Source organism: Taudactylus pleione, unplaced genomic scaffold, assembly GCF_031769625.1.
Source record: "Taudactylus pleione unplaced genomic scaffold, aTauple2 ptg000333l, whole genome shotgun sequence".
Taxonomy (NCBI): Eukaryota; Metazoa; Chordata; class Amphibia; order Anura; family Myobatrachidae; genus Taudactylus; species Taudactylus pleione.
Genome location: NW_028284734.1, coordinates 7,573,173 through 7,597,328, shown reverse-complemented (window position 1 = coordinate 7,597,328; position 24,156 = coordinate 7,573,173). Strand labels below are relative to the sequence as shown.

At 43.0% G+C, this 24,156-nt stretch overlaps 1 protein-coding gene across 1 annotated transcript in view; it reads left to right on the top strand.

Moving 5' to 3' along the window:
• The window catches only part of MAP1B (microtubule associated protein 1B), a 98,385-nt gene that overhangs the window by 50,665 nt on the left and 23,564 nt on the right, over nt 1-24,156 (top strand). Inside the window, exon 3 of the mRNA XM_088443764.1 lies at nt 9,114-9,196. Coding sequence (XP_088299890.1) covers nt 9,114-9,196 — 83 coding nt within the window. The remainder of the gene's footprint in view (nt 1-9,113; nt 9,197-24,156) is intronic.

The window sequence follows — 24,156 nt, the reverse complement described above, 5'->3', positions numbered from 1 at the left end:
AACCAATTGTTTTTGTAGTGCAGTTTAAGAATGTAAAAGTAACATGTGAGCGGTTGCTAGGGATAATTCCACCATTTACCCCCTCCTCCCGCTTACAGTAATTTTCCCACATGTCATTTCCAGTACAGGCCATTTGCCTGGTCACATGACCACATCTGGTGTAAACACAGTGCAGCATCTTAAAATCCAGTTGATGATCCCACTTCCTTTCCTTAATGTACATGACAAAGAAAATCAATACAGTACATTCTCATACCTATAACTACAGGAGAGATAGCCAGTGACACAGTATGAAGACTCAAGGGGAAAACAAAAGCATTTTCAGTAGCACTCTTATAGTTCTGTTACATACGCAGCCAGATGGTACCATATGTAACATACACAGCCAGATGGTACCATATGTAACATACGCAGCCAGATGGTACCATATGTAACATACGCAGCCAGATGGTATCATATGTAACATACTCAGCCAGATGGTACCATATGTAACATTCGCAGCCAGATGATACCATATGTAACATACACAGCCAGATGGTATCATATGTAACGTACACAGCCAGATGGTACCATATGTAACATACACAGCCAGATGGTATCATATGTAACATACGCAGCCAGATGGTATCATATGTAACATACACAGCCAGATGGTATCATATGTAACATACACAGCCAGATGGTACCATATGTAACATACGCAGCCAGATGGTATCATATGTAACATACTCAGCCAGATGGTATCATATGTAACATACTCAGCCAGATGGTATCATATGTAACATACTCAGCCAGATGGTATCATATGTAACATACTCAGCCAGATGGTAACATATGTAACCTTCCCTGCTCCTAGATTGTAATTGCATTGGCTTCTATGGCTGTAGTTAAAAGGGAACCCAAGCCAAATATACTACCGAATGGGAGTTATGAATCTAAGAAAAGTGTGTTACCTCCTAAAATAGGTGCTAATAAGAATCTGTTAGGCAATTGGGTTTGTATATATAAGCAGTTGTTTGAATGTATACATAACCATTTGTTTGCACACTATGGGCCTGATTCAGAGCCGAACGCTCTGACCAGAGCGCTCGCTCTGAATCAGGGCCCTCCTCCATGAAAATGGAGCGTCCTCCTGGACGCTCGCATAGCTGTGGGTGACCACCCACAGCTTACGCGAGCGTCCATGATGATGGTCGCAATGGTCAAGACCATCGCGACCATCGGGCTTGCGACGGAGACCCTGCGGTAGGGTCTCGGTGGCGCAAGCCCTGGAGTGATTTTGGCTCTATCAGAGCCAAAAACACTCCCACTGACATCACTAGTGATGTCAGTGGGGCCGGCTTCAGACGGTAAGTGTTCCCATGGGAACGCCTCCGTCTTGCAGCCACGCCCTCGGCACGCCCACCAAAGGGGGCGTGCTGCCAATCAACATCGACAGCACGCCCCCTTTGGTGCGAGACCCGGAGCGACGGAGAGCCCGTCGCTATCCGGGTCTCGCGCATGCGCACGACGGAGCTCCCTCTATCGTACGCATGTGCAGTGGGGCAACATCGACCCGCTTGTGAGCGTCCTGCGCTCGCGAGCGGGTCTGAATGACCCCCTATGAACACTATGAACCGGATTCAATTAGGTGCCATAAGAGCCGTTTTCACAGTAAATTATTGCACCCATGATAATCGAATAGCAAGAAACAGGCGAAAAGTTTTCACCATCTTAGACCAGGTGAAAAAAACATCCAAAATCCCAATTTTGCTTAAAAATGCGGGGATTTATTTCAGAACCCTTTGGACAACCCTCCTAATGATCAATTGTCCCAAACGTTTTTCGTAAGTTGCGGCGTAATTTGGCGAAAAACAACCAGTCAAACTTTGGGTAAAAACAAAAAATGGATAAAAATGGGTTTTACTATTGGGTCTGGTATTTCGGGGGACTATATGGATGCGTCAAGTGTTTTAAACATTGCACGTGGTTGCAGCAGCGTTTTTTTTTTTTTAAATTAAAAGTGCTCTTTTACAACACATAAATATACTTGCACCCATTTTTTTACTCATCCAATGTACATGGAACAGTAATTTCCTGGAAAAAAAATCTTTCTCTAATTTTTTAAAAATTTTTTCAAATACGTAAATTATCGCAACTGACGCAATTTAAGTACCCTAAATACTTATATTATGGCTAATAATACACTTTTAAATTAATTTCCAATGTACATCAGCCATTTTTTGGGGAGTGCGCATGCGAAAATTGCCCGATTTTGCAGCTAATTGAATCCTCCTCCATTTAATCAAGTTGGCCTTGTCTGGTCTCATAACATTGGTATAAATTAATTTCTGTGGGATAAACATCATGTGTCCAATTCAGTTACCAGCGATGTGCTGCGGAGTGGTGTGAGAAGGGCCTCCCCGGCCAACATCTCCGCTCATTTTTTCTTACTCATCTTAAGTGTGCACCGGAAAATGAGCACAATCTGGCTACCATATTAAATGGTAATGTGCGCAGCCGGATATCACGGTTCTGTCAGGGTGAACATCGCTAGTAATTGAATCAAGCACTCCCATGTTTTTTATTTCTGGAACCCGAAACAGCTTCTTGGAGCTGTAACAAGGTTATATGCTTAGCATTTGTTTTCTTAAGATGCTATCAAGTTATGGCAGATGCTTGTTTTATTATGATAATGTTAATGATTAATGTTTTCTTCCAGGAATACCAACTAGTTCCTTTCTTTAACTAATTCATTTGAAGAGAGCTTAGTTTGTGATTATAAATAGATACATGTAAATCATTTGCATGGCTGTAAAGGGAGATGCAGAGGTTTTTGGGCTTTTTGTGCACTATTACTACAGTGAGGACACATTAATTAACAGCTGTATAGTATAATATTGTTGTTATCATTGTACACTTATAACTGCGCAGAGGAAGAGATTAATTATCACCCGTGAGCAATTCATTTAATGAGCACTGTGCAGTGGTAACAATGGCCCTCATTCAGAGCCGTACGCTCTGAGCAGAGCGCACGCTCTGAATGAGGGCCGGGCTCCATTTTCATGGAGCGTCCTCCTGGACGCTCGTATAGCTGTGGGTCACCACCCACAGGCTATACGAGCGTGCATTGTGATGGCCGCGATGGTTGAGACCATCGCGACCATCGAAATTGCGAGCCAGAGCCTGCGGTTGAGGTTTTCAACCGCAAGCTCCGGAGTGATTTTGGCTCTATCAGAGCCAAAATCACTCCCACTGACATCACTAGTGATGTCAGTGGGCCGGCTTCTGACGGGAGGCGTTCCCGTGGGAACGCCCCCGTCAGGGAGGCACGCCCCCGGCACGCCCACCAAAGGGGGCATGCTGTCAATCAACATTGACAGCACGCCCCCTTTGATCGGACACAACGAGCGAAGGACTTTCCTTCACTCGTCGCGTCTGGCGCATGCGCACGACGGAGCTCCCTCCATCGTGCGCATGCTCAGTCCATAACATCGACCCACTTGCGAGTGGACAGCCGCTCGCGAGTGGGTCTGAATCAGGCCCAATATGGGTTAATGCTTTTGTGTTGGCAAGTTACAATGTGCTGTTTCATTGCTATTTTAGATTCAGCTTATTATTTGATTATGTTTTGAGGAATTCAGGAAATGATGGCATGTCAAGTGCCCAATGTCTGTGAATCTAAATGTCTACTACATGGTGACGTTATGGCCATATAAGTTATGGCTTTAAAAAACAATGTCATTTTAAAAAAAATTAAATATATATATATATATATATATATATTTTTTTTGTTTGTTTGTTTGTTTTATTGTGAGTTTACTTTTGCAGTACTCCACTTTTAGGAATACCTCCTTATGCTGGGCATACACTAAATCAGCGGATTGGCCAGATAACTGTTAGTGTATGTAGCCGACCAATCTGAGAATATGGATCGGCCAGGCATGCCAGATCATCCAGCATGTCTGTCTGATGCAATATTTTTAAATGTAAATGTTGGTTGCATCGGGCAGTGTATGCCCAGCCGCGGCCAACCGACATTTCATAGGAACGGGGAAGGAGCGCAGATATCGGGGACCAATACACTGTGAGATATCTCACAGTGTATGCCCACAATATCTGCTGGGGGTCAGGCTGCCAGATAAAATATTTGTCGGTCTGACAGGCATTTTATCTGGCAATGTATGCCCAGCATTAGTAATATCTGCCAATTGCAAATAAGGGCCCTCATTCAGAGCCGTACGCTCTGAGCAGAGCGCACGCTCTGAATGAGGGCCGGGCTCCATTTTCATGGAGCGTCCTCCTGGACGCTCGTATAGCTGTGGGTCACCACCCACAGGCTATACGAGCGTGCATTGTGATGGTCGCGATGGTCGAGACCATCGCGACCATCGAATTTGCGAGCCGGAGCCTGCGGTTGAGGTTTTCAACCGCAAGCTCCGGAGTGATTTTGGCTCTATCAGAGCCAAAATCACTCCCACTGACATCACTAGTGATGTCAGTGGGCCGGCTTCTGACGGGAGGCGTTCCCATGGGAACGCCCCCGTCAGGGAGGCACGCCCCCAGCACGCCCACCAAAGGGGGCGTGCTGTCAATCAACATTGACAGCACGCCCCCTTTGATCGGACACAACGAGCGAAGGACTTTCCTTCGCTTGTCGCGTCTGGCGCATGCGCACGACGGAGCTCCCTCCGTCGTGCGCATGCTCAGTCCATAACATCGACTCACTTGCGAGCGGACAGCCGCTCGCGAGTGGGTCTGAATCAGGCCCAATGTTTTTTAAAAATCATAAAATAAAAATGTATTACATATGCCCATTGTTTCAGCAATTACAATATAAACTACCTAAACATAATGAAATTAACTAAAAGCCTCAGTGCCAAAAAAAATAGCTCCTCAGAACATTCTACATATTTATCATTAAAGAGGCACATTTTTATTTCTCATCTTTTGTTAGTTGGGCAATGATTACAATTTATTTCACTGAAAGACTTGGGTGGGGGGCTTCTCAGTGCATCCAAAAGATACACAAATAATGCCCAGAAATAATAAGTGTAGATTAATAGCAAAATAAATAGAAAAAACTTTCTCAAAGCAACCAATCAGCTTCTGTCATTTATCTAGCACAGTCTATGAAATGACAGTTAGAAGCTGATTGGTTGTTAATAGGTTTGCTACATCTTTATATCTGGATAAACTATTTATGGCCTGTCCTAATTATCATATTGTTTCCTGAATGCATTTTCATATTAAAACATTCCATTTACATCAAAAGAAACATCTAATTTTGTACTGACTGGCAGATCGCTCTATCAAGCAACATCAAATACACATAGAACATGTTACATTCCTTATTGTGCTGCATTGAGTGCGTCCAAAACTAGTCACTGTACACCCCATGGCCACAGCTCTGTATCATATGGTAATATACCATATCTGTCTACATTTAGGACCCCCTCTGTGCGGCTTGGTGACACAATTGATGCCATCATGGCTCTGCCCTTTGCCAGGGGCGGATCCAGGGTAAGCGATCAATGTGGATCCAAGGGGAGTAATCAATCCAGATCCAGGGGGAGCGATCAATGTGATCCCTCCCGTAACACTTCTCACCTGCCCACTATTGTATACACTTCTCTCCCTGGACCCTACCCAGACCAGCAGCAGTCTCCTTTCTCTCCCTGCATGCTGTGCCGCTGCTGTAATAGTGCACTGATCACCCCCCTCCTGGATCCGCAACTGCCCATCACTGCAATTTGTAGCCATGATGATGTGACTTCACTGGGAAAGGGGACGGGATTTGGGAGAGTAATATATTCTCTCGGGAGGGCAGCAGAACATGAAATTTTCTGGACTTCTAGGACAGGAGGCCCCTATGTCATACAGTCCTGCTCCGGAGTAGTCTACAAATCACACTGACCTGTAAAGAGGAGTCGGTGCTGTAATACAAAATGCCAATATTTCTTTATAATGTAATGAGGGTGAGATGATGATTCTAGACATCCGCAGCGCCCTCCACTTACACCGCCAATACATTATTGCGGCTCTACTCAGGCACTGACATTGGAATTTCATTATAAAACTGCCAATTTGTGTCACTTTGTGTTTATCAAAAGAAAATATGTTCTATTCACTGCATACATCATTCTCTTTCTACAGAAAAGGTGTCAGGAAAGCATTTATTCCCATGGATCACTCATTATGTAATAAGAAAATGCATCTTTCTAAATCAGATACTGGGCAGAAATTTATATAGCAATTATCTCACTGTAACACTGTTTTTGTGTTTAAATACAATATAAAATAAATATACCCATTTATCACTGTGTGTTAGCTCTTCCAGGCTGTTGTATAATAAAATATCCACAGACAATGATAGAACACATACTACCAGGAACTTTGTAGAAAGCATAGAGTTTAAAGCTACGACACACATGTAACCTAAAGTTTATTAAGGTCATAAAATCAATCAATCAAGTTTGTATTAATTACTAAATAAGATCAATGAATTTTAGAACTTTTCCCTATATACAGTATGCTGTTAATGTGGGCGTACCATTGGTCTGATGCGAAATAGTGTTCATTCTAGCACCCTGTACCTGTCACAACCTGTGCAGTTCCTCTTTCCTGCCTGAGGTGTTTTTCTCTGGTGTAAACACTCTGCTCTGTAGCTAAGCAGTTTGTTGCATCAGCTGAGTGTGCTAGAAGCACCAGAGCAGGGAGTGCTGTTGCAGGTGCAGGTTCAAGGTGCTAGAATAAACACTACGAAAATTATAATTTTGAGTTAAAGATTTCTAGAATTAAAAAGGGGGGACTGTCTTGGAAGAATAACTGGGCTGCTTTTGCCCGTATATTAGCTAATTTGCAGTGCACATGTCCTCACACATTATTTATCCTACACATACGACCGTGTGCAGAATTAGCATCTGACATTTGTGCCTCATTATGAGTAGAGAGGCAAACACCAACATACAGTCAGGGTGTGTTGTGGCAAAGATATACCTGGCAGTAGCCGTATCCTTTCTGGGATGTCGAGGGCTGGGCAAAGATCAGAAGGTGATTCTGTTTTTGACATCTGAATGGATGAGAGATGAAATGGTATGTACAGTAGAGTGAAGATCAGTTTTCCCTACGGAGAGAGGTCACTGAAGTGCATACAGATGTAGGCAGGTTCAGAGCTGTAACTAGACTTTTTGGTGCCCTGTGCCAGAAAGGGGATTGGCGCCCCCCCCCATTTTTCAAATAGGGACATAAAATAGTACACCCAAAAAAGGGCCATGGGCTCATGGGGAAGGGCCAGGGAAGAGATAGGGGAGGCCAGGAGATGCTGGGGATAAAAGAAGAGGAAGCTACAAGTGAGAATGATAATAAACAGAAAAATTGACAATCCCGAACAGTGCGCCTTGCCCTGCAACCCCTGTGCTATGGCACAGGTCGCACCACCCTAGTTACGGCCCTGGGCAGGTTGGCACATGATGCTGGAGAGGATTAACATGACCTATGTTCCTTCATCCCTGCTCTGTTATCTTCTTCAGAAGGACACCCCTTGTGCAATGCACCAGCTACCCTGCAAAGAGATCACTGATCCCTATTTGAGTAACTGTATTGGCACCATACTTCAGACTTTAAGGGGGAGATTTATCAAAGCTTGGAGAGATAAATTGGAGAGAAATAAAGTACCAACCATTCAGCTTCTGTCATGTTACAGGCTGTGTTTGAAAAATGACAGTTAGGAGCTGATTGGTTAGTACTTTATTTCTCTCCACTTTATCTCTTTCCAAGCTTTGATAAATCTCCACCTTACAGAGACATCAGTGACTTCTGTGTGTGAATCTGCCAGTCAGTACATACTATTTCTGCTAAATTACTAACCCAGTCTACAGCAGAGTAATGCACAATGGAGAACTTCCGCCTTTTAAAGATTGTAACTTCCAGCAAAGGCTCAGACAGATTGTGTGGAGAATAGATTTAGCTAGTTCTGAAATGTATTTACTGCAGTGATACACCGGCTTTGTTACACATAAAGTCAATTAGTAAATACGAAAACCAATAGATTTAGATTTTTTTTTTCAATTGTCACCTGCAAACTCTTTGCTTGAAGTCATTTGGCCCATCTACCGCTTCCCCCCCCCCATCATACAGAGTGGATGCTGACATAGCACTTAGTCATCCAATTTCTAATAACAGTTCAGTTCATGCTTCTCTTGTTCTAGGTCTTTATTACAATAGAGTGGAAAAAGTCTCACACTGAACAATCACTTGGGTGTGACTGAATGGATTTTATTCTATCACATAATTTTATCTCCCACTTAGTCACGGAGAAAATTAAAACATCTGTAATGTCTATAAAAGTACAGTTAGAACAATGTGTGTATTTGTAGAATTAAGTGGAAATATGTATAGTACATTATATTCAATATTTTTAAATATTACCTACCATCTAGGGCAGACAATTATTATTTACTGTAACTAAACTCTGACTTGCAATTTGAGCAGTCACCCCAACTGTACAGATTTGGCTCTGTTCTTTAGGTTATTAGGCCAGAGACGGCAATTATCAGTGTGATTTTTCTGTGGGTATATTTACTAAAGTGAGAGTTTTTAGAAATGGAGATGTTGACCATAACAACCAATCAGATTCTACTTAACATTTAACTAGCACCTTCTAGAAGATAATAGTTTGAGTCTGGTTGCTATGGGAAACATCTACACTTCTAAAAACTCTCACTTTAGTAAATTTACCCCCTGGTATCAGTGTGCCATGTTTCTGGGTCCAGGTGTCAATGTGGTATTTTTTTGGGTGGGGGGTGTTTGCAGGTGTTGGCCAGCTCCGTGAGACTTGCCTACTGTTCCAGGCGGCCGACAGCGCCATACGATTTTTGGGAACCGCCCAGTTGTTCTGGGGATGTGGGCAAGTATGAAGTAAGTATTGGTGGATTTTCACCAGGGTTTGTGTAAAAAGTATTACTTCCCATCTAACACCATATGAATATATATGCATGATCCTAGTAAGGCTTTCAGTCTGCATTTATTTTCACAAAATACAGAAATCATAGGTTTGTTTGTCTGACTATGCTTACCAATGTTATTACATGTGTATTTTTATTCATGTTCCTATTTATTTTTGTTTCTTGCAGGTCAAAAAATTCTTCACCATAGGAGTGATGTCTTAGAAACAGTTGTGTTAATTAACCCTTCAGATGAAGCCGTCAGTACAGAAGTAAGTTATTTATAGCACCTTAAATAAACATTGCACATTTACGGGCATATGTATCAAAGTTTGATGTGAAATAAAATTGTGAGATATATATCACCAACCAATCAGCTCCAAACTATCATTTTAAGCTTAAACACAGCATGCAAAATGTAAGTTAGAAGCTGATTGGTCGGTGATATATATATATATATATATATATATATATATCACAATTTTATCTCACAACAAGCTTTGATACATATGCCCCTTAAGTTTCAGATGTATGGATGTACAAAAGATTTCTGAGATGTCTATCATTGTGTAACTTTAGTACACAATGTAACCATGGAGTGGCCACAACAGCTTGTGAACCATTGTGTTTAGGAAAGTTTAGAGATGAGAGAAATTCTCAAAAGTGTCTTGCAAAATATTTACCTTATTATCATATGGCTGCAAAATATTGTGAGTCCCATTTAATAACGATACACTCACTAAAGGGGTTATGTCATCTTTTCAATATTTAACTTTAGATTACCGCTGATTACCGCTGTTTGGCAATGTATCATTCTTGCCATCTTTAGATGGCGAGGGCGATGCGGTCCCAATTGCGAACCCCTCCAGGCACTACTGTCGGGTTAAACAGTCATGCACATGCACCTTCGCTGCAGGCAATAAGCGATAGGACCCCCTGCCGAGGAGGACGTTGCTGAACCTTGTCGGCAAGGTAAGTAATGATGAATACCACTGGCATATTCATTTTTGTATCATTGCGATACTAAATGAAATATGTCGCTGGTATTTAGGTGTGTTAGTAAATGGAGCCCTGTGTGTATTGCCTTGTTATCATATGTCTGCAGAATATTGTGTGTCTTGTGCTGAATTCCAAATTTGTTTTATTCCACTCCAACCTCTTGCTGATTGGAGCAAATTGCACACTAACTGATTCGCTATCATCAACCCCTCCCTACTATCTATATATTTATGTTCATCCAACTGTAAGCAAATTCAATCGCCCCTTTTTGTTTTAGCTTCCCTTTACATCATTGTTATCATTATTTTCAGAATCAGAACCTTGCGTTAGTGCTGCAGAACTGTGGAATTGGATACTTTCAGCTGCCAAAACTGTTGACTTTTATTAACTAGTAAGAAATGCGTTTGGTCTACTCCAGGGACACCAGTGCTCTAAATGCTGATTTTGTTGGTGTAAGAGTTTGTGTCAACATCAACAGGGATTTTACATGAGGGCATTTCATCCTGTTGATGCTCCTGCTAAGGAAGGAGGGGGGTTATCTAATCTTTTATTGTCGTTGTCGTGCAAGTGATCTTGCTCCACAGAACTTGTATGGCTCATTTCATTATGACTTTTTTCCTCCTCATTTAACTCAACATTTATTTCTGTTATGACTGGCCAAAGTACCAGTACAGCAGGTGACCCATTGCATTTGATTGCTTACATTATAGTCAGTGCCTTCTCTTTGCATCCATTTTTGGATATGCGTTTTTAGTAGAGATGTGCGGGTTCGGTTTTACTCAGATTTACTCTGTTCTTTTCGCCAAAATTATCGCAAGTTCGGATTAGTTCGGATTTATATTATTGGCTAGCCAAAACACGTGATAGCCAATAGCCAATAAAATGCCGTTTTTGATATCCGAACATATCCGAGTCGAGTAAAACCGAACATCTCTAGTTTTTAGTAGTTTTCAGGATGAATCGGACGAAGGTGGAACAATCACTGTCTAATATCAGAAATTTAACAAAACAGTGCTCATTTTGAATCTTACAAAACAGGGATAGAATCATTCTCATAGTGATCGATAGGTGTGTTATGTTGCATACACCGGTACGATAAAAATGCACGATATGAATGATAACGATATCGACCATATCGTTATCTTTCAGATCATTAATTTTTTGGTGCCCAACGACCAGCGATGCGCGGGCGCGTAGGGTTGATAACGATATCGACCAGCATCTGTGCATGCAGGCCAACCTGGTCACTATCGACCAGGTTACATAGGGACCCACCATCGCGGATCGCAGGTTGCAATCCGCGTCGTTGGTGGTGTGCTGGATGAACGACAACAATCATCCAGCACACCGCGAAAGTGCAGGACGATCAGTCAGCGATATTGTTATCGCTGACTGATTGTACCGTGTGTACGCACCATTAGCCCATGTGGAGTAAGCAAAAATTATGACTCTCAGCTGCAGTACTGTGTGTGCACTGTGTGCTACAGTATGCTGCATGAGTAATTATACTGTCTGACAGCTGTAATATGCAGTATGCTGCATGAGTACTTATGCTGTCTGACAGCTGTAATATGCAGTATGCTGCATGAGTAATTATACTGTCTGACAGCTGTAATATACAGTATGCTGCATGAGTAATTATACTGTCTGACAGCTGTAATATACAGTATGCTGCATGAATACTTATACTGTCTGACAGCTGTAATATGCAGTATGCTGCATGAGTAATTATACTGTCTGACAGCTGTAATATACAGTATGCTGCATGAGTAATTATACTGTCTGACAGCTGTAATATACAGTATGCTGCATGAGTACTTATACTGTCTGACAGCTGTAATATGCAGTTTGCTGCATCAGTACTTATACTGTCTGACAGCTGTAATGTACAGTATGCTGCATCATGAGTTATACTGTCTGACAGCTGTAATGTACAGTATGCTGCATGAGTACTTATACTGTCTGACAGCTGTAATATGCAGTATGCTGCATCAGTACTTATACTGTCTGACAGCTGTAATATACAGTTTGCTGCATCAGTACTTATGCTGTCTGACAGCTGTAATATACAGTATGCTGCATCAGTACTTATGCTGTCTGGCAGCTGTAATATGCAGTATGCTGCATGAGTACTTATACTGTCTGACAGCTGTAATATACAGTATGCTACATGAGTACTTATACTGTCTGACAGCTGTAATATACAGTATGCTGCATGAGTACTTATACTGTGTGACAGCTGTAATATGCAGTATGCTGCATCAGTACTTATGCTGTCTGACAGCTGTAATATACAGTTTGCTGCATCAGTACTTATGCTGTCTGACAGCTGTAATATACAGTATGCTGCATCAGTACTTATGCTGTCTGACAGCTGTAATATGCAGTATGCTGCATGAGTAATTATACTGTCTGACAGCTGTAATATGCAGTATGCTGCATGAGTACTTATACTGTCTGACAGCTGTAATATGCAGTATGCTGCATGAGTACTCATACTGTCCGACAGCTGTAATATGCAGTATGCTGCATGAGTACTTATAATGTCTGACAGCTGTAATATGCAGTATGCTGCATGAGTAATTATACTGTCTGACAGCTGTAATATGCAGTATGCTGCATCAGTAGTTATACTGTCTGACAGCTGTAATATGCAGTATGCTGCATCAGTAGTTAAACTGTCTGACAGCTGTAATATGCAGTATGCTGCATCAGTACTGACGATATTAAAATTGAACCTCTATATACCCCTGCCTGTACCTTCTAAAATCCTATCTATAAACCTCTAAGGATGATGCCAATTTGCGTACGCAGTCATACAGTAAATAAAAGACTCCAGACTTGGAATGTGTGGTTCCGAAGCACAAAGTATTATTCAAGTAAAAAGTACAGTCAGTTACACGCTATTGATCCATACACAATTAGACGCAAAGGAATTATACAGACCCCAAGTACAGTATACATATGCATGCGCTCTGGATCAGATCCCGGCATTCAGAAAGAAAACCTCCGTCAATCAGCATTCAGCAAGAAGACTAAAGACCCAGTGTTTGAGCACACATGTTTATACCCCCCCAGAATAGACAGGACAATAGAGAAGTTTCTTGCTTATGTCATTGGTTCCCATGGGGGAACCATCTGTTACAGAGCATTTAACAGGCTGGTTCAAATAGACTCAACCCAGCCTCCAACAACTGGGGGTCTCTGCCCACCCGCCCCCTAACAGTCATCCTAACAGTTGTTCATAAAATATACATTTTGTTGCTTGTAGTCTCTGCGGTACATAATTTGAGAATGCATGATGCGATCTCCACACCGACAGTACCGGAATTCTGTTGAAAGAATACGCAACAGTACGAAACCAAGCACGGCTTTCTTAGCATGTATAAAACCTTAGTTATCAAATATCTTTATTTCACAGTATTTATACTAACTGAACCAACTTAAATCTTATACTTTAAAGCTTATTAAACCTTATGTGTGAATATGTAATGTGTGAGTATGCGGGGTTTGATATAAGGACGCTAGTTAACTTGGGGCAGATGCGTGCGCATAAAGCTAATAAAACAGCGGTTTCATACAAAGTCCTATGCATTCGCTAATATGCGACTAGTTAAAAGCGCAATTGTGCGTATTAATGTGTGTATGAGGAATGATGCACTTAAATCTCGCTAAGTGAACATCTAGCAGTGTGACATGCTGAGCCTGTTAGTTCCACATGCCCTCTCTGTCAGCAGCCCCCACCTGTCCCAGGCTTCAAAAGAAAAAACTCTTTATTCTCCCAGTCTCTTGTGTGAATGCAAATAGCCCAGCTACAAGAGACAGACTTAAGATAACACTCTAGTCTTTGAAGTCATTTCATTGCAGGAAGCTTGCTAATGTAAGGTGTGTATTCGAGCCAGGCCACCTGTAGTGAGAGCGGACACTGTCCAGGAAGCTTATCTACACAAGCTAGTTGTCACGTGGCCATTTGCTCTATTCATCTAATGCAATCCAATTTTGACATACTGTAAAGCCATTTCTGAAATATATCCTCTATAATACGTAAGTCATGAAATAGGCTTTTGGTGAATCGCCGCAACTTATGGCGATGGTCACAGATGCATTCGCATGATGCTAATAGTATTATTGCCACATGTACTAAAGTGTGAGATTATCTAAAATGGCGCTTAGGCGGCCATTTCGCAAAATGGCGTCGCTGCGATTCAATTTTAAACTGATCTTGTCTCAGCCAATAATCCAGTTTCGACAGTCCACCCTTTGATAGCGAACAACATGCTATCACAATCTGCTATTAGAATTTAATTTAGGCTTACAGTTACATATTATTTAGTGTTATTATGGGATGGCACAAGGAAGGTGGTTCTTAATCCATCAATAATGTGTCTCTGAGTGGGGACATAAAACTACTATTATACGCACACCGCGGATGTTGGAAGATCATGTGAAAGGGGATGCACCTGTCTTATAAAAGCAGTCTTGAAGGGGAGTTTAGACTTTACATTATCCGAGGTGTTTTAAAAATAACATTTCAATAGTACATTTTTATGCATGACTAAATATAATACATTAAATGATGGTGTTTCCTAGCTCAGGGTTGTAATGCAGTATGCTGTATTTACCTCGGTATTCCTTACTGGCCACCATCATGATTTCATTCTTTCGTTTTACTCTATTTTTACATTTTCCACACTTCAACACAATAGAAACACACCGGACACATAAGCCAATTATTATGATGACAATCAGTATAAGGATTAAGAATTTACCTATGCTGGCGATTACTTCCTGGACCCATTCTCCTAGACCTGAGAACCATTTCACTGGGTTCAGCCATGAAACCCATCCTTCTATCTAATCCCCTACTTCAGCCACTGAAGCGTTATGGTTCTTACGAAATTCCCACTTTAGCTGCAGAATTTCATCCATCTTCCGGTCTATCACCTCCTTGGGGTCTGGTATCATTGGTGACATAGGTGCAATATTTTACTCCAAATTGGGTGGCTAACATTACGCAATACCCTCCAGTAACAGCAGTTAAATAATTCAACACTAGCCTGTGTTGCACCAGTTCTTGTACGCTTGCAATTCTCTCCCTGTATACCTGAATGTGTCATCGTACATCTTGGTGATATTATCTATCAATTTAGCAAGTTCCTGAATATATGTAAAATTTAATGTACCCCGAGCAATTCTGGTGGGATCCAGTGCAACTAAAACCTGAAAGCCAGTTGTCTCACTAATTAACTGAGCGGCTTTATGCACATCACCAGGTATCATATTTCTCTTGCCTCTGTGTTCATATTGCGTGTGAAGATATGGTGAGGGTGTGTTTTTATGTATACCAAGCATTTCAACATGTGTGAGGGTCATAACTTCTGGAAGTATTCTTCCCAAATAACGTAACAATTACAGTACTAAAATTGGTCAGACACTCCCCTGATTGGCATTGCACTCCTCCTGACTCCACTCCATCAGCACTGCCATCAGCTCCCATTTCCTCAATCGGTCCACCATCACAGACACTGAATATCCCCAAACAGATCATCACGACAAAAACTCTGGAAAAAAAAAGGACTAGGATGACCACAGCAGACCATTCCATTGCTGGAAGCACTGATCTACACATTTCTTTAGCTCAGATATCTCACCGTCACCTTTTTAATCCTTCCGGCACAAGCTCGCAATCAACAGGTCCACGTTATCGGCCTTGTCTCCGCCTTGTATCTCCACCGGTTGGTTAACCTCCCTATAGTGAGTGGAATGGACCCACGTATCTTCCTCGGCCACCCTTTGAGAATGTTGTTTCGTCAGATACGGACCTTTCCACCGATCAGTCAAACAACCTGAGCTAAAAAATTTTAGATCATAACAAATTCTCCAGATTTGACATCATGACAGTTTGCATTAGACATGTTAGTTAATAACACTTTCAATTTCGGTTATTCTCATTCATCTTCGTGAGACCCTGCACAGTAACCTCATTATCATATTTTCACATGAGGCTGCCTGTTTGAACAGTATCTCAAAGGGGGGCAAATAATGGAAAAGACAGTCTGGGATAATCTTAGTGTTGTTACCCATCACCTTACACATGTTCTTGGAAACGTCACCTGTAAAATAAGTCCCCCTATCATTTTTAATAATTCCAGGGATATAGTATCTGCATAGAGGTTCCTGCAATTAAATCTTGTTATTAATAGCTACTGCTCTAAATAATGTCTGGGCCACTGGGTTGGGTAGTATTCCGAGTAGTCGACCTCATCCTGGCATGGCTGCTGTTTATCCTTAGCAACCTTGTGTCCTATGAGTGGTAGATAAAGCACAACAGTTTAATATCATTTAAACATGACCTAAAATACAACAATAAATCGTCCACATTTTACATTAGAACAGATCCATTGGCAGATTGAAAACATTGTAAACAGTCATATAAAGCCTGGGAGAAGATACTGGGGTTACCTATGAACCCATGGGAAACCCGTGTTCAGGTGTGGTGTTCTTTACTTTGCAGTACTTATGTGTCCCGCTTGGTTGCAGTTAAAACATGTTTTTGAGCGGGCTGGATGAAAAGATTGTTGTGGGATTTGAGCAAGAGGGAAAGGTGGTGGGTATGGGTAAGGATATGGAGGATAAGGGTATGGTGGGAGGTATGAAGTTTGTGGGTCGCATGAGACCTGTGGTTGTGTATGATATGTGCGGTAAGGATGTGTTTGCTGTGGTTTGGGATTGGTGAGGACGTGTAATTGTTCAGGTGCAGGTGTGTGGGTGCAGGTGTGTCGGTTGGCTGTGATGTTATTGTCATTCCTTCCAGAGCTTGGATACTGACAGCCATTAGTTTTTCACTCTGGGTCTCTCTCTTCTTTGTGATATTTTTATCATGTTCTATGGCAGACTCTATGAGGTTATCTATTGTGAGCCCCCTTCAGCCAGGCTGTGAGGTCTGAACCCGAGTCTTTAAATTGTCTTTCAGACCATCCATGAGTACCGTGACTATCATTCCCCTGTGGTGAGTGCTATCTTTAATATCTTCTATCCCAGTGTACTGGGTGATAGCCTGCAGAGCCCGGTCGCAATAGTCTTCTGCAGTTTCACTCTCCTTTTGCTTGATTATGAAAATTTTGTTCCAGTTAACTACTACTGGAAAATATATACCCAATTGAGTTACAATGCGGGAAATGTTACCTTGGTTTACTTGATCTGTTAAGGGAACGTCGCCATCCAATACACAATCCGTGATAAATTTTGTCACGTCGGTATTGCGTGGCAGACAGGCCCTTAACACCACACGCCAATCTTTATTAGTTGGCTCATGAGAACAACCCAAATTCCTCAAAAATCTTTGACATTTGGCTTGTTCCTTTTTGGGATCGGGGAAATCATTTATGATGGAATTTAGTTCTGCTCTTGTCCAAGGACAATGCATTACCACTTCCCTCGTGGGCACTACACCGTTCGCATCTGCATTTCCATTCGGAACAGTTATCGTCCATTCGGAACAGTTATCGTCCGAATGGGATGCAGACCGGCAGCGCTGCTACCTTTGACCTGGCTACCTGGCTGGGGGTTTAATCTGCTGCTGCTATGTATGGTATGAACAACTTCCTCTACGGGTGCAGAGGGTGTTAACACTTCCCTTGCTGTTACCGATGGAGATGGCGGCACCACCGTGATTGTGGTGATGCAGCATCTATCATTTGCACAGCATGGGAAATGGCAGACATTACAATAGGCTCATCATCCACATCATAAACATTTTCCTTATGGTTGCTTAAGAGAGGGTACAAATTGCTTGTTACATTTTTATGGGTATTTTTGGTAACTGTACTTGCACCTCCATCCACATAAGGTGGGGGAGCTGAGCATGAACCTCTATATACCCCTGCCTGTACCTTCTAAAATCCTACCTATAAACCTCTAAGGATGACGCCAATTTGCGTACGCAGTCATACAGTAAATAAAAGACTCCAGACTTGGAACGTGTGGTTCCGAAGCACAAAGTATTATTCAAGTAGAAAGTACAGTCAGTTACACGCTATTGATCCATACACAATTAGACGCAAAGGAATTATACAGACCCCAAGTACAGTATACATATGCATGCGCTCTGGACCAGATCCCGGCATTCAGAAAGAAAACCTCCATCAATCAGCATTCAGCAAGAAGACTAAAGACCCAGTGTTTGAGCACACATGTTTATACCCCCCCAGAATAGACAGGACAATAGAGAAGTTTCTTGCTTATGTCATTGGTTCCCATGGGGGAACCATCTGTTACAGAGGGTTTAACAGGCTGGTTCAAATAGACTCAACCCAGCCTCCAACAACTGGGGGTCTCTGCCCACCCGCCCCCTAACAGTCATCCTAACAGTTGTTCATAAAATATACATTTTGTTGCTTGTAGTCTCTGCGGTACATAAGTTGAGAATGCATGATGCGATCTCCACACCGATAGTACCGGAATTCTGTTGAAAGAGTACGCATCAGTACGAAACCAAACATGGCTTTCTTAGCATGTATAAAACCTTAGTTATCAAATATCTTTATTTCACAGCATTTATACTAACTGAACCAACTTAAATCTTATACTTTAAAGCTTATTAAACCTTATGTGTGAATATGTAATGTGTGAGTATGCGGGGTTTGATATAAGTCCTATGCATTCATTAAAATATGCGACTAGTTAACAGCGCAATTGTGCGTATTAATGTGTGTATGAGGAATGATGCACTTAAATCTTGCTAAGTGAACATCTAGCAGTGTGACATGCTGAGCCTGATAGTTCCACATGCCCTCTCTGTCAGCAGCCCCCACCTGTCCCAGGCTTCAAAAGAAAAAACTCTTTATTCTCCCAGTCTCTTGTGTGAATGCAAATAGCCCAGCTACAAGAGACAGACTTAAGATAACACTCTAGTCTTTGAAGTCATTTCATTGCAGGAAGCTTGCTAATGTAAGGTGTGTATTCGAGCCAGGCCACCTGTAGTGAGAGCAGACACTGTCCAGGAAGCTTATCTACACAAGCTAGTTGTCACGTGGCCATTTGCTCTATTCATCTAATGCAATCCAATTTTGACATACTGTAAAGCCATTTCTGAAATATATCCTTTATAATACGTAAAGTCATGAAATAGGCTTTTGGTGAATCGCTGTAACTTATGGCGATGGTCACAGATGCATTCGCATGATGCTAATACTATTATCGCCACATGTACTAAAGTGTGAGTTTATCTAAAATGGCGCTTAGGCGGTCATTTCGCAAAATGGCGTCGCTGCAATTCAATTTTAAACTGATCTTGTCTCAGCCAATAATCCAGTTTCGACAGTACTTATACTGTCTGACAGCTGTAATGTAAAGTATGCTGCTTGAGTACTTATACTGTCTGACAGCTGTAATATACAGTATGCTGCATGAGTACTTATACTGTCTGACAGCTGTAATATACAGTATGCTGCATGAGTACTTATACTGTGTGACAGCTGTAATATGCAGTATGCTGCATCAGTACTTATACTGTCTGACAGCTCTAATATACAGTATGCTGCATCAGTACTTATGCTGTCTGGCAGCTGTAATATACAGTATGCTGCATCAGTACTTATGCTGTCTGACAGCTGTAATATGCAGTATGCTGCATGAGTAATTATACTGTCTGACAGCTGTAATATGCAGTGTGCTGCATGAGTACTTATACTGTCTGACAGCTGTAATATACAGTATGCTGCATGAGTACTTATACTGTCTGACAGCTGTAATATACAGTATGCTGCATCAGTAGTTATACTGTCTGACAGCTGTAATATGCAGTATGCTGCATCAGTACTTATACTGTCTGACAGCTGTAATGTACAGTATGCTGCATCAGTAGTTATACTGTCTGACAGCTGTAATATGCAGTATGCTGCATGAGTACTTATACTGTCTGACAGCTGTAATATACAGTATGCTGCATGAGTACTTATACTGTCTGACAGCTGTAATATGCAGTATGCTGCATCAGTACTTATACTGTCTGACAGCTGTAATATACAGTTTGCTGCATGAGTACTTATGCTGTCTGACAGCTGTAATATACAGTATGCTGCATCAGTACTTATGCTGTCTGGCAGCTGTAATATGCAGTATGCTGCATGAGTACTTATACTGTCTGACAGCTGAAATATACAGTATGCTGCATGAGTACTTATTCTGTCTGACAGCTGTAATATACAGTATGCTGCATGAGTACTTATACTGTGTGACAGCTGTAATATGCAGTATGCTGCATCAGTACTTATGCTGTCTGACAGCTGTAATATACAGTATGCTGCATCAGTACTTATGCTGTCTGGCAGCTGTAATGTGCAGTATGCTGCATCAGTACTTATGCTGTCTGACAGCTGTAATATGCAGTATGCTGCATGAGTAATTATACTGTCTGACAGCTGTAATATGCAGTATGCTGCATGAGTACTTATACTGTCTGACAGCTGTAATATTCAGTATGCTGCATCACTAGTTATACTGTCTGACAGCTGTAATATGCAGTATGCTGCATCAGTACTTATACTGTCTGACAGTTGTAATATGCAGTATGCTGTGCACATAGGGCCTGATTCAGAGCCGGACGCTATTTGCGCTCGCTCGTTCAGAAAAAAAGGGTGGCTATTCAAATGAACCGTTCGCTCTTTGCGGTCTGTTCACGCCTCTATGTCTGAACGAGCGAACAAAACTTGCGGTCGTTTTTTGGGAAACTACGCCCCCTGGCCGCTCGCATCCTACGTCATGTCTGCTGTTTATTAGATTAATCGAGTACATCGACCAGCATATGATCTGCTCGCTATTCTTGTGGTCAGTTTTTCCTACCGCAATCTTGCGAGCAGTTCTGACTATAAAATAACCCAGTGACGTGGTCAATGACGCTGCTGTATTAATTATGCACACCCATAAAACGCCCGTTTTGACCTTTAAGCGCGCCTGCGTTCGGATCTCCACTGCCCGTTTTCAAGCACCTTCCCCTGTTACCACCCACATACGCCTCCTCCTGTCACTCAATATAGCAGGCATTCACTATTTAGCGAACAAACGATTTTCGGCCGCACTGACTGGTTCGCGCATGCGTCTTACGATCCGTACGCATGCGCAGTTGTGCAAACATCGCTCGAAACAAGCGAGCGGCCGCTTACGAGCGGCTCTGAATCAGGCCCATAGGACCTCAATCAATAAGGAACGCTATTGCGAATTTGCACAGAACGCAGCTGCGAAAAAATGCTAATGCTTGCAAAAGTACCGCCGGCATAAAGAAGCCCACTGCTGCTTTCTCACATCCGTCCACTGTCGCTCTTCTGTGTAAATATCGGTACCATTGACGCACATCGACCACTCACGCAGTATTTATACCAGGTGTGACCTGCGCAGGCACTACAAATCTCTGCGCACGCAGTGGGCTCTAAAGCTGCGTATGCAATCGCAGTGGCGAAATTATGCACGCCCAAGGCGTTCAAACAGACAGGCACGCCTGTGTTTTTGCTACCACTCCCCCGTCACCACACCCAGTCTGTCACTCATTTTGTGATGGATTCCTCTGTGCGTATGTAATCGCAGTGCAATGGCAGCGCAAGTGCAGTGCAGCATATATGCATGAGCAATGGCTAACAATCGCTCCATCTGCGTACATAGTTGCATATGTGTACATGGCTGAATCAGGCCCATATTCTGAGATAGTAAATCTGATCACCAATAATGTTTTATAAGCTTGATAATTACGTAATCCAACAGACTAAGCAATTTTCATACAGTGATCCATACAGTAGGTGTGTTAATGACTATCAGTCAGTTGGCAAAAAACAACAACATATAATTGCTGCTAGTAATATTATTTCTGGCACATCAAATCAAGAGTAAATTGCATGAATTTTAGCTGCAGTATTTGTAAATGTTGCAATTCTTTGCTGTAGGAGTCCTATCTCTGCGGCACACAGAGGATCCATTCGCAAAGTGAGTGACAGGTTGTCAGTATTTGGGGAAGGTAATGAGGGGTGATCAATAAGACGCGAGCGCGTCTGACCGCTTAAATGCTGTTACATGGGCGTGCATAAATTAGCCCTTGCGATCTCCTACGCAGCATGAGAGCTCTCTGCGTGTCAGGAGAACTACCAAGTATGCCGTCATATTAAAGCGCACTTCAGGATGCGCTCGCTGCAGCCACGTGTGCCGCGGTCCTCATAAATATGCGTTGCGACGGGACCCGTTGCCGCTGCATCACACTGCCGGGAGCCGGGGCTGCTGAAGCAGCCTCAGTCCCTGGCGCAGCCATCACTAGCGGTGGCCCGTGCCGCGGGCCACGTGACTGCCAGCTGCTCGGGTCTCAGCAGGCCCCACTGCCACAGCAGGAAGCGGTTAGGAGTAGGACTAGACTATACAGCGCAGATGGACCTGTGACGTCACACCCACGTGACCCGGCCTGAAAGGGGGAGGGGCGGGGATGCTAACGAGGGACCAAAAGTGTCCCCTCGCGGGCTCGCTGCGCTCGCCGCGCTTCGAGCACGGTGGCTCGCTGCGCTCGCCACAAATATTTATTCCCCCTCTGTGCCGTAGTGGATGGTAACGCAGGAGCGGTCCAGCCTCCTGCAGCAGTCACGTGGTGGATACGTCACAAAGGTCCTTTCTCCAACTAGGAAATAGCAGCAACCCAGCAGAAACCGAGCGGGGAGCATGTGGAATCGGACAGCGGGGCATTGTAAGAGGAACCGAGGAGGGAGAAGGCAGAACAGCGCAACTGGGGGTGGGAGGGAAATAACCAGAAAACACAGGGAATGAGACAAGAGAAGACAAGTATAAGTTACAGTTATAAGAAAAGCAAAGAGATAATAAAAGAAAATACTGGGAGACAAGAAAAGAAAGAAGTGAGATGACAAAGGTTAGAAAAAGAAATAAGAAAGAAAGAGAAAGAAAACAGACTATACACAAATTATACAATTAATTGCACAGAGCACTTCCCTGACTCCTGGCTGGAAATTTTTAGAAACAAAGAGGAAGAGTCTTTGGCTAACAGACCTAATATACCAGCAAGGCCAAACCCCCAAAGATCCCTATAGGCTAACACTAAGGACTGACACTTAACAAAAGTCTTTACAGGTATACTGCTCCCACAACCACAGGGTTTAATCTGGCTCAGTCAGATTGCACTTGCCTTACGCTGTCCTTCCAATCCATTTTGACCACCTCACAATATTATTTTTTTTCATCTAGTTAAGGCCAAAAGGTTGCATCCAGCTAGCTGGCTGACTAAGCTAAGTCACACAGTGGGCGGCACTAACATGTGGCAGTTCAGCTTCCAATTTCCAACACAGATACAGTGTGTTGTACAGTGTGGGTTGGATACACCAATAGTGCACTTACTGTGACAGCAATGTCGGCAGAGCAGGGTTGCTGACGGTGTCCTCAGTACATGGAATGGCGGTGCTGACAGTGTCCTCAGTGAAGGGTACCGGCGATGTCGGCAGTGCGGGGGTGCCAGCGGTCTCCTCAGTGCAGGTTTGCTGACCGTGTCAGCAGTGCAAGGGTGTTCTTAATGCAGGGTGTCGGCAGAGCGGGGGTACCAGCAGTGTCCTCAGTGCATGTGTGCTGACAGTGTCGGCAGTGCAGGGGTGCTGGTGGTGTCCTCAGTGTGGGAGTGTCGGCAGTGTGGGGGTCGCTAACGGTGTCCTCAGTACGTGGGGCAGGATTGCAGGGGTGCCGGCAGTGTTGGCGGTGTCGGCAGCGTGGGGTGCCGGCTGTGTCAGGCAGCGAGGGATGGCGGGCGCCATCTTCTTTTGCTTTCTGTGTGCATATTAAATGGGCTTAACGCTGATTGGCTGAGAGCCGTGACAGACGGCTCTCTCAGGCAATCAGCGTTAAGCCCGCTCAATACAAAACCTCGCGACTCGACAGCGGTGTCGCAAGGTTTTGCCTCGGGTGAGGGATCCGAGGCTTGGCTCGGATCGCCCCAGATGCCCGAATCGAATCTGAGAATCGAACCCGCTCATCCCTAATAAATTCATACAACATTTAAAACGTACTGTAAACTCCACGCGAGAGCCATAGTAAATGATGTTCAGAGACTTAGATTATATGCTACACAATAAAATTCCATAATTCTTTAGTATGTAGCAAAATGCATGTTATAAAATCAAATTATGAAATGAAACAAAAATAAAATTTTTATATTTTTATTATTGACTTGCAGATGGCCCAAGAAGAATGGTGTCCAAATCTG